The sequence below is a fragment of the Balaenoptera acutorostrata genome, chromosome 2 (genome assembly GCF_949987535.1).
Source record: "Balaenoptera acutorostrata chromosome 2, mBalAcu1.1, whole genome shotgun sequence".
NCBI lineage: Eukaryota > Metazoa > Chordata > Mammalia > Artiodactyla > Balaenopteridae > Balaenoptera > Balaenoptera acutorostrata.
In genome coordinates this window covers 74,556,264-74,571,407 of record NC_080065.1, presented here as the reverse complement: position 1 = coordinate 74,571,407, position 15,144 = coordinate 74,556,264, and the positions used below count along the sequence as shown (strand labels likewise).

Sequence of the window (15,144 nt, the reverse complement as noted above, 5' to 3'; positions counted from 1 at the left end):
TGCCCATAGAAGAATATTGTAGTAGACCATAATTTGAGGAGATGAAGGAGAAGGAACAGCAAGAGGAGCAGTAGAAATGTGAGGGAGTGAAGAGATAATGACCAGGGTAATACCAGGGTTGGTTAGATCTGGCTTAGAAACCTCCCCGAGGTACTTTGAAGGAGAGCAAGATGAGTGCCCCAAGCCTGGTGGCAAGATATCTGTGATACTCTCTGTAATCCTCATCTTACCATAAATGAAGTTGACTCTTCTGACCCATCCTCAGGAACACACCTGTTGTGATGGTTTTTGCCAAGAGTCGAGATGAATATATGCTGATTCATACACACTCCCCTGCTTTCCCTGGTGAGCAACCACATTCATTTGTAGAAAGGAGGAGGAAAATACCATTGGTGCTGATCAGCCAGTAAATACTGATATTTTAATGAAAGGTATCTAACTCAAGTTTCACCCTGTTCCCCTGCTAGTACGGTGAAGTAAACTCTTTTTTTTTGCCATCAAGAATAAGAGAATGTTAGATACATTAAAGAACATTGATTTTAAAAGAATTTCTTAGATTCCACTAAATCCCTCTGAACATCACATTTTGTGTATAGAATTTTAACTTTAAAGTACTCTCTTGAATATCACCTTGCAGCATGGAGAAGTAGCAGAGTGTGTGATTCGAATACTAAGTCTAGGACTGGATTTATAAGGGTTCAAATTATAACTCTGACACTAGCCCTGTGACCGTGGGCAAGTAATTTAACCTCTCTATCCTCCAGCCTTTGTTTCTGTGAAATGAAAATGGTAGTAGTGCCTTCCTCATAGGCTGCTATGAGGATTAGAGTCAATATAGGTAAAGTTTTTAGTGCCATAATATTTTATAATTTATAGCTAATTATTTATTAAATTTCTAAATATGATTAGTAGTCCAAAGTGCATAATATAACCTTGATCTTAACTGCTTATTTTGCTTGAGGCTGAGGTGAACCAACTTTTCAATGCAAAAAAAAAATTGAAAAAACAATTATGTTTACCAGGCAATTAAACATTTTTGTCAGCTTATTGTTTCTCTAGAACTATATCCTTTGGAGAAGCATTCTGACCTCTTTGTGTCTTACACCTTTATTGAATTTATACCATTTAGGAACTTGAAAGGGGGCTTTAGAAATTGAACCCAGCTCCCTTTATATGTCTGAGGAAAATTAGACTCAAGGGAGTTGACTGGCCCAAAGACCTGCAGCTCCTGGGTAGCAGAACCCACCCAAGAATCTGATTCCAAATAGAGCTTTCTTTCCACTGCACTCTACTGCTTTCTGGTGCTTTGGACTTTGGAAACAAATCGCACTAATTGCTAAATATTTTTATTAATATTTTTACTTTAAAAGAACAGCAGTGTTCTGCACCTGATGTTATGTTTGTATTCCTTTGTCAAGCTAAAAGAATAGATTGTTGTTTTATCAGTTATTCAACAATAGTGTTAGGTTTTTCTTTGAGCCAGGCACGGAGCTAAATGTTGGTTTGGGGCATTTATATTCAGTAGTCAGAGGAAAGAAGCTTGATCCTTTCTTTAAAGCTAGCATTTCCCAAGGGATATTCCTGATAAATTTGTAAATACTCCAGATTCTGGCATCCAGCATATTAAAGACTATGAAAAGTCCTGTAGCAAAGAAATCTATTTTCCTAGTTTTTTTTGATTTCCTGACTTTTTTTAGGGTGTAGAGGGGTAAGGTGGGTGGGGGGATCACTTGTTAGCATCCTTAGAAACCAGTGATCTTTGGAATCCACTTTGGGATTTCTAAGGAGAGTCATGAGCTTGCTTCCACCAATGGTTGCTTTTTTTTAGACCCTAGGTTTTAGAGAATCAGGATGAAAAACTGTCCATGTCAGTAACTTCTGATTTTTGTAACACGGCTTTTTTATAGGGAAAGTACTGTAATACTTTCCATGTAGTATTATCTGCCAAGGATGACTTGGGCTTTCCTTGAAAAGAACCTGGGACAGAATGTGTAGACATGCTGAGATAAGGAGCCTCCCGCCAGGCCTTCAGCCCAGGACCCAACTCCGCTGCCCCCCTGCCCGCGGTGCCCGTCCTGTGCAGCTCATTTGCCTGCCCTGCCTGCATCTTACAGAGGAAACATTCTGTTCGTCTGAGAACACCTCTATTCCTAGCTCTTTGACAGTTTCACTTTCCATATCCCCTCAGTTCTAAACATGTGGAAAAGGAGATAAAGAAAGGTGATGAAATGAAAAAATCGAGTGGGGAATGCTTCAAATAGAGGGAAGAAACTCGTATTTATGTGCCTGCTTTGTATGCGGCTATGACTGGGTTTTGGAGGGGGAGGAGAGTGTCCTCCAAAGGTCATCTTACAAAACAGGGAGGGAGGTGAGTATGCAATGTGAAGTATTGGTTAGCACTGACAATAAAATAAAACACTATGCTAGTTTTTACTAGAATAATGTCTGTAGTGTGATTCATTTAGGAAAGGAAAGAAGACATCTTGACTAAAAAAAAAAAAAAACTGCAAATTTGTGATTCTTTTTCAGGGCATTTAACCAATAATAATGAAAATAGATTAGTGTTAATTTAGGCTTCATGGTAAATTGTACAACTTACCATACTTTAAAACTGATAAATTATGTTCACCAAATAGGACATAAAAAGAAAATGATGGAACAAAGGATCAAATTTATACCACTCTCCCAAAACATGACAGGGGAGGGAAAATTGGAAATATATACCCATTATTCCTTAAGTAAGGTTTCCTTGAATAGGAAATTTTGACCCCTCCCCTTACTTAAAATACTATAGTTTTTCATTGGACATTTATACTCTACAGCTTTTAAAATTAAAGTGTCTATTGTCCTTCATTCTAATTTCCTATTTATTAAAATTCATAATCCTTAAATTCTGTATTTTTCCCTTAAAAATGCCTTAATTTTAAAAATACTAGATGATTCAATTTGTCTATTCATTCTAAATTGGAAATTAATCTGTTTGGCTTGAGGCTACATAGCTTACTCCAAAGATGTGTGAATGTTTCCCGTAGAATGAGACACTGGGAAACATTGTCTCATTGATTATCACTGAGATCTTAATCAAAACTGTGCTGATTGCTTGGGAGTTGGGCCCTATGAGAGAGGAAATAAATCAACCTAAAACAATGACTGTTACATTAGTAATGTTGTAAGATTGTTTATTTCTAAAAGAGTTTTAAAAATATGATTTAAAAAATATAATTCTGTATTTTACATCTGCAGAAATTTTGTGTTGTGTTTGTCAGATTGCTCATGGTACTATCCATATTTAGCACTGCAAAATGAACTTATATCCACATGACCTATTTCAACCAGTGGGCATTACTTCAGTGAAATAACCACATCTCAAGGGAGGACACACCATTGGATCCAACTAATATAAATTTAGAAACCTTTTGCATTATACTATACTCTCTGTGTTTCAAAGTATTTATAATTTCCATAAAATTAAACAAGTTTACACAGAGAATTTCAGAAATTGAATTGCATCCAACTAAATTTTTACAAATGAATGTGGATCTATTTTTTTATTTGAGCCTCACAACCTTATTATAGAATATATGTGTTGTTATTCCCATTCTATAGCTGAGGAAACTTAAGGTTTAGGAAACTATGAATTGGCCAAATTTATACCACCAGCGACAGGTGGAGTGCTGGAGTCTTCACCCTCCAAATGTAGCCTTGTGCCATCCATGGTTTACATCTCTTCTCAGATGTCATCTTTTCAAATAACCCTTCCCTGACAGCATTATCCACCTCAGTCAGCCCTTTCCTGTTTAGTCACCCCTACCTAGCCTGTTCTGCTGTGGTATTTTCTCTGTAGCGGTTTTCTATCTAAAATCATTGTATTAGTTCTCTTGTTTATTGCTTCATTCTCCCTTTAAAGCCTCGGGTTCGTGATGACCAGGACCTTTGTTTGGTTCACAGTGGTGTCTCTGGCACCTCTTAATCGTGCTCGATGCGTTTATGTCACTGTGACTGTTGATGAGACTTTTTCATTGATATCTGTAATATTAAACATCATGATTTTGGCTCTTGGCCTCTGATGACGTCAACTTGGCCAGGATTTGATTGCCCACGTGGTCCAAGCTAGAGTTTAATTTACCGTCTATGATGAGACTACACCAAATACATATAGCTACGTATAGTTCATGTGCTCCAAAGCTGGGGCAGATAGACCGCCTTGTGTCCTGTTAGAGGATCTGCGCTGCGTACAGGCACCTTAATCACATTTCTGACATTAAACTGTCACCCTTCCTGACCACCAGCCCTGACAAAAGTTCTGATGTATTCAAGCCATGCGTTACACAGCCCTAGCGTGTTTTACAGTCAGAGGGGCAGTCGTGTAGAGTCCTCTTGTCCTGGAGTTTTACACAGATAAAGGGAGGATATAGTTTTGAGAGGAATGCTCCAACTACAAAGTGCATCCTGAAGGCCATTTAGCTCACAATGAAGGTCTGTGTTTTAAAATAGCACTATAACAAAGTAACTACAGAGTTTTGGCAAGGGTTTCAACTATTTATAGAAGTAAGTAAGGCATAGTAAATAGTGCCACAGTACCCAGTCCTCCCTTTCGCCATAACCCCAAACTTACGAGAAGCACTGTAATTATATTTTTCTACTTACGAAAAAAAAAAAAAATCATAGTAGCCATTATCAGTTTAACCATACGGAAGCTCAGGCTGAGATTTCTTTTTTAAATGCATAGTTTTGATTTTCAACAGCTGCACTGGGTCTTTAATCATATATTATCTTTATGAAGCCTTTTTCTAACATATGTTAATTGGCTGTTTTCTGTGACAAATTATGAGCTCTTACTTTGATGAGGTTCAATTGCAATCATGTTGGAGTCGAGTACATAGAGTTTCCACCCCTGCTGGCTCCTCAAACCACTACAAACATCCGCACGTCACTGCAGTGCTGAGTAATGGCAGGATTTGGGCTGGCTGATTTCGCTACAGATTTTTTTTTCCACGGGATATTTTCAGCTTCTTTGTACTAAATCTGTTGCAGGGTTTGCCCTTTTTAGCAGAAGCATGCTCTAAAATTAACATCAAATCTTATTGGAGATGACTATAATACAGTGAGAAATATTTCATAATACAATACCCGAGCATCTGTTGTGCTTTACTAAAATTTTAATACATTTGTTAGACATTTTGTAGAAAAGTCAGTCATTTGTGGGGTTGGTGTTTTCTAAATCATCAGCATTTTGTAATAAATATTTTGAATTTTCCTCTTTGAATGAGGAAAAGAACAGTTATTTACTGAGAGCTGATCAAGTATGTATTTAGCTATCATAAAGAAAATGCACATAATTTTTTTTCCAGGTGTTGCCAAACATCAGTATGCTAAAGATTCCATTGTGTTTTCTTTTTTCTATGTAGTTCCATCTGTTGGTCAAATGATAAAAAGAATTACATGTTCCATCAAGGTTAATGTCCTATAAGATGCATAACATCCATCCAGTCGTCTGTCCTAATGTCAGTTTTTAATGTATGATTAGGATGAACAGATATGTTCTAATTCATCTACTCTGAGAACTGTGACAGGTAGCCTGCATCAGACACCAGCAGATGAACAGTGATAGCTATTGTTAGACTAGGTATAAAAATACAGTGCATTTGTTTATATTCACAGGAAAGTAGTCAGGGCAGTGATTAAGGTCTTCAGAAACTGTTTCAAACACCAGTCATATTGAGATTAATTTCACTGTGTTTCTGCCTTGCCACCTAAGGTAAAGGATCTGTGAACTGAGGTTCTCCAAAGCCAAAGCTAGGGGTCACATTTCCATACAGGTATTAAGAGTTTAGAATAAGATGAGCCAGATGTGAATAGGAGCTACTCCTCAAGAGGCTGTTTTTAATCAGCCATTTCCCTGGAGTAGCACACAATCAATGAGCTCTAAATCCTGAGGCTACCTGCGCACATAGGAAGGCCTGGGAACATCATTATAGAACTTACAATTGAGTATACGTGAAAAAATTAGAGCAGAAATTAAGGGTAAGAAAGGTTAACTTCAAAAGTCTTACTTTGGTACTGCTGTTTTAGAGGGTCTTAAAGAGATCATTTCAAATGTTCAAAAAAAAAAGAATATTAAACTCAACTAAATGCAGGTACTACTCTATGAAAAGATCCTTGTAAATAAGCCAAATGAAAAGTTGTTATTGATTTACGTTAGCCAGAACTGTTTAAACGTGTATTATTTTGAGGAGGTACATGTGCATGAATTTCATCCTGAATAAGTAAAGTTTTTTTTGTTTTTTTTTTCATTAATAGCACTACTGCTAGGGAGAAAGGCTTCAGGGGTCCTGCATGATCTTCAGTGTGACTGTGGAGTCAGGTGGCGCCCTGTCTTGAGCTAGTGGACACAAGGAAATTTAGTTCCACTTGATGAGACACATATACTTAATTGGCTTTAAGAAAATAAACCAAGAATGATGTGTAAATGAAACAGAGAACTTGGCACTTGACTGTATGGAAGCCGTGAGCCATGTGGCTTAATTGGGGCCAGTTGGGATCACTTAATGATTGCTGTCAGAAGATCAGATGTAATTCTCCTTATAAGAAGACCACAGTGGGATAGAGTTAAACAAATTGTCATCAGAGGTTTCAGATGAACAAAGCCTTAATTAGGTTGATTAGGATGCTGTAAAGGAGATGAAGAGAAATCGAAAAATTGATGAATCACTGGGTTCCATGTTGAGCCACATATAATAGTAACATCAAATATCTTTTTTTTGATTTGAGGTATGACTATGGCATTTTGAATATTATATAGATTAGCATAGAAGGTTTTTATATAAGCGTTTTAAATTTCTAAAGTTTAGCTAGAGACAAAAGTAAATGACATTCAGTGAATGTAAAATAGATTTATCAAGCATATTCTTCTTAATGTAGAACAAAAACATTGGCAGGAGGACAATAGTATTTCTTCTCATTTCAAGGTCATCTTTAAATGTTACATAAATTGGTAAGGTAAATAACAACAGAGGCAAATTGTTTTCAAGGACATAATTTTCAATCATTTAATGTAATGTTTGAATACAGAGTATTATTTTATTACTTAGCCTTTACTTAGAATGTCCTTTTAACCATTCATATCACAATCCTAATAATAACTGTGATTATTTACTAGTGATAATACTCAGGACTACTCAGATATCTTAAAATGTACTTGTTGTTTTACCCACATATTACGAAAGACTAAAATATGTTTTTTCCATTTGCTGCAGTTTTGTAGGAAAATATTCCCTCTGTACAAACACACACAGACACACACACAAATGTATTAGTAAGGCTGAAGACTGTGTCTAATACACTCAGGCTTTTGAGGAAAAAATGTGTAGAATATTTACATTTTAATAATGAAATATGATATATTAAAGATTAAGAAAATAATGAATGTAAGATTTTTCTGACAGGATCATTAGATGCCTGGGAATTCAGATTTTTGTCATAAGACGAAAATTTATAATAGCAACATCTCCCATTTCAAGCCTAGCTTGCGTTGAAGGCTGACAGTTTTGTTTCACTTGATATTGGTGTTGTGTAGTGCTTAACTTGCTTTGTTCAATAACAGCAACAAAAAATCCAGCTGCATGTGCTTTTGGAAAAGGTACAGCTGGGGAACAGAACACAGTCTGTGATGCTTAGTAGCTCTTGCTTTGTGATGAGGACGGTGCGGATTTACCTTGTGGTGAGCCCTGCCACATCACGAAGGGGCTTTTGAAAGAAAACATGGTGAAAAATTAGGAAAACAAAGACTTGCTAGAACCCTGACTTAATTACTCAATATGATGTAGAAAGACTAAAAACTGTGGTGTGGTTGGATAGCACAAGGCTTTTGACATATTTAGACTATTTGGAGTTTATTTTAGCATGGGGGTTGGAGAATGCCGTTTAAGCTCCAATGTGAAAAAAATGTCCAAGGCAAAATGTACCGTGGGTGATAATGACTGGGAAGCTGTGCTTCCCTTGTGTTTATTAAATTGTTTATAATGCAATGCAGTTGTTTAAAGGTAAGTGTCTCCTAAATTCTAGAATTGTGTAAATAAAATGATTTATATCAGTGATAATGGCAGGTTAGGCCCACTTATTAAATTAATTGCAGGGGTTTTCAAAACGAGTTCCTTTTTAGCCTTATTATATTTCTGACATACATTTCATCTCCTTTTGTCCTTGGGGAAAGACATTAAAGTAGGACTAGAAACATTAATGTAGAGTTTTCAGCAGCCGTGGTCATTGGGAAAATTGATATATTTCCCTAGTTATTTCTACTTTTGCAGCCTGAAGCTCTTCCATGACTGATACTTATGAGGAACTTCTTAACTTTTATAACACTGTAAATTTCTCTTCATATAATGATTATTGTTAATGGGTAAATGAGGTATTACCTTTAGAAGTTGCACATCATCATCTCTGCAAAGTGAGGTCTTCATGGTATATGTAAAGACTGTGATTCACTTGATAACCTTATTGTGTATGACTTTCAGTTTATGCCTCAAAACTGAAGCAATCTTACAAGTAGTAAGCCATGTTCCCAGTCCTACTGTGTACCTTGTCTTCACCTATAGTACCACATTTAATTATTACAACCATCCTGCAGATGAAGAAGTACGTTCCCAACTTTGTGTAAGGCAAGGGAAGAGTGGTTCCAAGTGATTAAGTCATTAGTCTGTAGTCACTCAGCTTCTAAGTACCAAGTTAAGAGTTCATACCCTGAGCTTTTCTGACTCCAAAATCCATTCAACTTCCACTTCTCAGTATAAATTATTCTTATTCCATATATGAGATGCTATATAAATATAATGAAAGATTAAGTGAGGTTATCAGTCTGCTTCTGTATAAATGAAAATGTTCTTAATAGTCATTAAAAATAGTGACTGAAGAAAATATTCACCTGAGAGATAAAAATCTTAATGAATTAATTCATTAATCAACTGATAGTTATTAACTCCTACTATATGCCTGGCACTAGGGTAGAAACTGAAAATGCAAAAGTCAGATAAAACAGACTTGGCCCACAGATGTTGAGGAAGACGGCAGACAGGCAATTTCAGTTGTGACAAGTGCTACAAAGGAGGACATGGTGCTATGAGTCCTTATAGGGGAATTTGATGTGATCAGGAGAGCGCGAAGTGCTTCCTGGGGAGATGAAATGTGCTGAGACAGAAAGGAAGGGAAGAAGTTAAGGAGGCACAGAGGGGAAGGAGGAGCATTCCAGGCAGCAGGAATTGCATATGCCCTGTGGTAGGAAGGAGCATGGCAGGTGTGGGGAACTGAAAGACAGTTGACATTATGTTACTGTTCTGAAGATGACGCAAAATGCATCGTATTAACTTGGAATAAATTGAGAAAGTAACTTTGTTTATTTTCATGATAATGAAATCCAGTGGGGAAGAATGGGTAATTTTATTACCCTTAAGAGGATGTCTTAGCTATGTGTCTTTAGGACGAAGTCAGCTTGCATTCATAGCTAGGGTAGTATAACATTCTATATAATACATGGTAAGCTTAGAGAGAAGTGGAGTGACTTTCAGGACCAAAGAAATATTCCCTAACTCATAAGACATCACATAGTTGAATAACAGTAAGATTAATAATTATTATATCTTTTGAAGTTCAGAATACTTCTTAAGAGAAAAAAATTAAGAGATCTACTTGTTCCTTTTAACCAAAATATAATTACATGCCTCATGTGTCTTTCAAACATATCATAAAGTAGAAAGTTAAATGTATCTAGATGCACCATAATGAGCAAAATTTTCCACTTAAAATAATAATGAGTCATTTAATTGTTTGAATTAGTAATACCAGGCTTGCAGCAACTGGGCTTATGATCATTTTTGTCCCTTGCTAAGTATCCAGCTTGTATTTATTTAACCGTATAATTTCTTGTGTGATATAGCATGCTTGCTTTTCAGCCTGGAGTTTTTACAAAACATTTTATGAAGATGCTAGTGTTAGTGAAAATGTGAGTCAGTGAAAAAGTTATTTGCTAATATGAGTAAAAGAAAACCAGAATTCTTTATTGCAAACTGACATCACATATTTTAATGTTTTGTCTTTATTCATAGGCTGTTTTTATTTAAGTGACTGCACGGTGCTTATTGTAGCAAAATACATGCTTTGCACAGATAAGTTTAGCAGCAGAGAATTAATTTCTTCCCACATCTTTCAATGTGGCATGGCAGTCTCACTCTAAGATCAAAACACAAAACTGAAGGTTATGTTTAATTTCTAAATCAAAGTGTTGTGGGAAGATGATTGAAATCTGAAGATGACTCAGATCCACTTGATATGTGGTTTTCTTCCTACAGAAATCTTATGGTAGACTGCCATTTCCATGTTAGAAAGAAACTAATAGTGATGAGACTAAAATAAATAGTTTCACTGTATACTGAAAGTTTATGTTAGTTACTTTGGTTCTTAGTCTGAATTTTTTTAAGAACTTTTGAAAGTTTCAATAACATAGGAATCTCTTCCCCCCCCCCGCCTCACCACCACCCAGTATATATATTTTTTTTTAACTATGGGGGCAAAGAAGTAATCCGTGTATTTTCCCAACAAACATTGATTTTTTTTAACAGTTTTCATGATTCTGTTTTTTACCAAAAAAAAGAAAAAAACGAAAAAAAAAAGTATCCATTTGGCTCTTTGCTGTATAGAATTCTTCATTTGCCTCGAGGGAGTAAATTAAGATTATATGGTTGCTCACCGCTCCATGTGCGTCCCTCCCGAAGCTGCGCGCTCGGTCGAAGAGGACGACCTTCCCCGATAGAGGAGGACCGTTCTTCGGTCAAGGGTATACGAGTAGCTGCGCTCCCCTGCTAGAACCTCCAAACAAGCTCTCAAGATTATATGGTTGCATTAGCTGTGTCAGATGATTTTGGTGAGGTATGGTAAATGGTAATTGCAGTGTATCTCCTACTTCACCAAAATGAACTTGTTCGTTTTCTTATTTTTATTTCTTAAAGCAGTCATATAAAATACTAACCTAGAGCTGAAATGGATTTTCTTCTCAGGTGTTTTAAAAATAGGAGTTAGAAATGTTGTCCCCGTGTCTGGATTTTTCTCCTTGTCCCTTATCTGAACCTCTCAAAGGCCTCTCTGTGTGGGGTGAGGCGCCCAGCCCACTCAGACAGTTCTGCTCAGAGAAGGAAGTGAAGAGTTTTGGTTCCCATTTTACACTTCTGGAACAGTTTAGGGAAGGAAGCACCTTTACACCTTTTATTGTTCGTGGTTGCTGACATCACATCCTTCCCTGACCAGTCTGTGCGTGTTTCCTGCCATTCTGTCAAGATTCTTCTGTGTTACTGGGAGGGATCTGTGGGAGGGAGGGAGCGAGGGGAGGAGAGGGGGAAGGGAGGGAGGTGTGTGTCACTCGGGGAACTTGTTTGTAAATGAGAGAGCCGAGGTGGGAGAAGGATCTTTAGCGTCTGTCCACAAGAAATTCTTCTGTCCGTGGGTCTCAAACCACTTTGCCTTCATCTGTCTGCTTATGCCAAACTCAAAGTGAACAGAAGCCTCCCATAATGAAGTTCCCCTTTTTAGTAAGCAGCATGATTTTATTTTTCTTCTATTTAGGTTGGCAAAAAGAAAAAAATGCAGAAGACTGTAGCTCTATAGAGTGTAACTATGGTAGAGTATTTGTTTTTCTTTTCTTTTTTTTAATTACTGATTGTTTCTCTGTAACTCTGTCATTTTCCAAGAATTCTTCTTTCATGTGGAAAGAAGTAGCGGTAAGGCTGCTGGAATTATTTTAAGCTTATGGTTGATTGTACATAATGAAAGTTCTCAGTGTAACTCAAATTCTACTATGTGCAGTTTAGCTATTATATTCTTTTCTTCATATACATAAAAAACAATTTTTCAGATTACTGAAGTTATATAATCTCTTTTTCAGCCTCTCTAGGCCTCCTACAAATTAATACTTGAAACCAACCTTACAATGTAATTTTTGTATAAAAATCAGGTTAGAAAAATAGTTATGCTAAGAAAACAGCTACTGAGCTGTTGTTGACCTTCCTAACTCTGAATTTTTACTGACAGCCTTGAAACCTGGTGACCCATAATCTAACGTTCTAAGCAGAATGTTCCAAGGCACATTTTACTTCATGCAAAGTCTCATCATCACCATATCTTACTCTGCATATGTACTTAACCATATCAAATTTTGCATTTCAGAAATGTTCAAAAGGCAACACACTTCAAGAAATATTCATTTTTATGGAAAATAAAAATATTTTAATTTTATTGAAATTTAAACTTACATCTCTCTACATTACCTTGCATATTTCAAAATGTCATTTTTAATCGATTATTTCATATATATATACATATTGACACGTATCAATTCTTTCTGGCAAAATATTTCCCGTAATGTTTTAAGAATTAGAAAATCCTTGCTCTGCTCTTTTTAAGACGCATCCCTCGTTTCAAAGTTGTGAAATACGGGGTGGTGAGATGGAGGAACTCTTCTAAGTTTGATTCATCAAGAACTCTGTCTTTCTGAGGAGACTTTTCTCCAGGGATGTTTCTCTACTCGTTTGGTTATTTGTGTTTTGAAATCAGGATCCGCAGAAGTTTTCTTCTTCCCCGCCTCTTCCACACTCTAATCTGTTCACCCTGACCTTCCACCTTAAAGTGAATAAGCGCTTAGGCAGGCATAGTCCTGTAAGCCGATAGTGCCACGGCCTCAGCTCAGTGAAAGAAAGGAAATTGTCCCGTATGCATTTGCTGTGGATTCATGGGTTGGCTTTTCTGTGATCGAGGACGCCTGTTTGTCTCTTTGGGTTCTTGCACATGCATGGGAAATACCATTCTATCGTGCTGCTTGCTTCTAAGGTAAGACTATAGGAAACACAGGAAAGTTGTCCAGTTGAGTGATATTTAAGACCGTCACTAAAAATAGGTAGATGGACAGTGTTTGGCAACAGTGAATATGCAGTTGTGCTTTGTGGATTTTTCATATTTTAATGTGATTTTTTAACATATAGCTAATTTTTTCCTGTCTATTTGTCAAATGTGTGTTATTTATATAACTCTAAAACTCTGAACGACTTCCAACATTTAAAATTACCGCTGGAGTAATAGTTTTGATGAGCACTGTGTGGTCGTGATACTACTCAACATACGTATGTTCTCAGAGGCAGAAGTGAGCTACAGTTTAATAGAAGGCATTGGACGAAAGAGAATGGATGGTCTTTAGTATTTAAGCAGCACTTAATCCACCAGAACTAATTATATCATAATAGCTTCTGCAATTAGATAATCACAGAAAACTTAAGTTTAAAAAATTTACTCAAGGTGATAAAGAATTTAGAAACTAAATTAAAGAAATCAAAAGACAGCCGATGTGATCAGACCAAGTGTGTAACAGTTCCAATTCCTGTTCCAATAACTTTGAATTGGAGCCAAATAATCTATTAAACAGCCAGGACATTGGTTTAGGATTACATAATACATGTGGGAATTTGTCAGGTCAGTTGTCAGACACCAACTAAAGTAAACAGGGAAATTCTGAGCAATGTGTGAAGTAGTTGCATTCTTTGACATAAGACGGGATAGAATAATTGAAGCTATTGCTTGCAAATGAAGAAGCCACTGTGGAATGCCTTTTTGTTAACTTCCACATTTCACAGCAATTCACTTTCACTCAAGTATTTTCAGATATAATTTAAAACAAAGAAAGATAACGTACTTTTAATACACTGGATTCTCTGGGTTTATCTTACATTATTGATGATCACTTCTTTCATTTTAATTCATGGCCTAAAGATATCCAGTATATGGCAAGCTTCTATAATTTTGTATCTTGCTCCCCAAAGAGATATGATATGTCTTTTTAAAATATTTAAATTTAAGGAACTGATGGCTTATAAGAAATATAGTCGTAAATGGAATAATACTCTAATTTTCGCACCATTTCTTTCTTTTCTATGAATGATTATCTTTTTTGATTCTTGTATTCAAGATATAGCTTAAGGGCTTTCAAAAGGAAAAGGATATTTCACTGCTGATAGCTGCTTGTTATGTAAGATTAAATATCCCACATTATTTTTACAGTGTTCTCATAGCAGTGACTTTTTAAAAATAAGATTAAAGGATTTAGATTTAAATTAGTTGACATTTACATATATCAAATAGCACTTTCATAATAGTCCATCCTATTTGCATAACGAGGGACGTTATCACCTCTGCTGTCAAAACACGAGATTGTTTTCCCTTCAGAAATGAATTAGCTGCCCTACTTAGCATACACAGGTACATAAAGGTTCATTAACTCTCTGATTTAGGTAATTTTTCATAACAGAAGGGTGAAAATAGTCACCTAGTTGCATTCAAAAAATAGTAAGAAACTCTTTGCAAAAGATACATTTCAAGTGTTGGGCTTTAAAGCATAGTTTTCATCATTTAAATGACTTGTTAAATTACTTACAAGATTATTTTAATCATAAAAACAAACCATTCCTACTTGATATGCTCCTGCATGTGATATACCGTGTACTTTTAACAAATGCTTATTTTCATTCATTTAATTTGTTTAGTTCCATAGAGTTTTATTTTTAGAAAATTAGAATATGATAGTTCTCGTGAAACTGGCTTGCTATTAAAGTGGTGCTTAATTTTTATTTTTTGTTCAGCAGGAACGAATGCAGGAATTTGGGAACTGAGCAGTGCAAGTGCTGAAGAAGGAGATTTGTTTGGAGGAAACAGGAAAGAGAAAGAAAAGGAAGGAAAAAATACATAATTTCAGGGACGAGAGAGAGAAGAAAAACGGGGACTATGGGGAGAAAAAAGATTCAGATTACGAGGATTATGGATGAACGTAACAGACAGGTGAGTGGGGTAAACTTCTTTGTGTGTTATTATTTACATGAGCCATTTATTACACTTCCCCCCAGATATGTTAAGTGTACTGAAAACATTTTGAGCTTATAAACATCCATTAAGAGAAGTTTTAGTGAATTAAATGTGGTCAGTTTAAGTGCTGATAGCAAAGGGAAAAAAATCACTCAATCTGTAAGAAATATACTTTACACGTTGATGATTATTCACTTTTTACTTCAACATGAATTTTAAATGGGAGCTGCGTTTGCGTAACATGAATAGCTTAAT

At 36.0% G+C, this 15,144-nt stretch overlaps 1 protein-coding gene across 13 annotated transcripts in view; it reads left to right on the top strand.

The window, feature by feature from the left end:
• The window catches only part of MEF2C (myocyte enhancer factor 2C), a 166,515-nt gene that overhangs the window by 59,208 nt on the left and 92,163 nt on the right, over positions 1–15,144 (top strand). For 7 of the 13 annotated variants that reach the window (XM_057540516.1, XM_028169264.2, XM_007193024.2 and 4 more), the window contains one exon: positions 14,670–14,865. In XM_057540516.1, the coding sequence (XP_057396499.1) occupies positions 14,812–14,865 (54 nt within the window). In that variant the 5' untranslated portion in view covers positions 14,670–14,811. Of the gene's footprint in view, positions 1–11,448; positions 11,577–12,781; positions 12,871–14,669; positions 14,866–15,144 lie in introns of those variants that run through there. The other 6 variants (XM_057540509.1, XM_007193023.2, XM_057540512.1 and 3 more) reach the window with 5 other exon arrangements.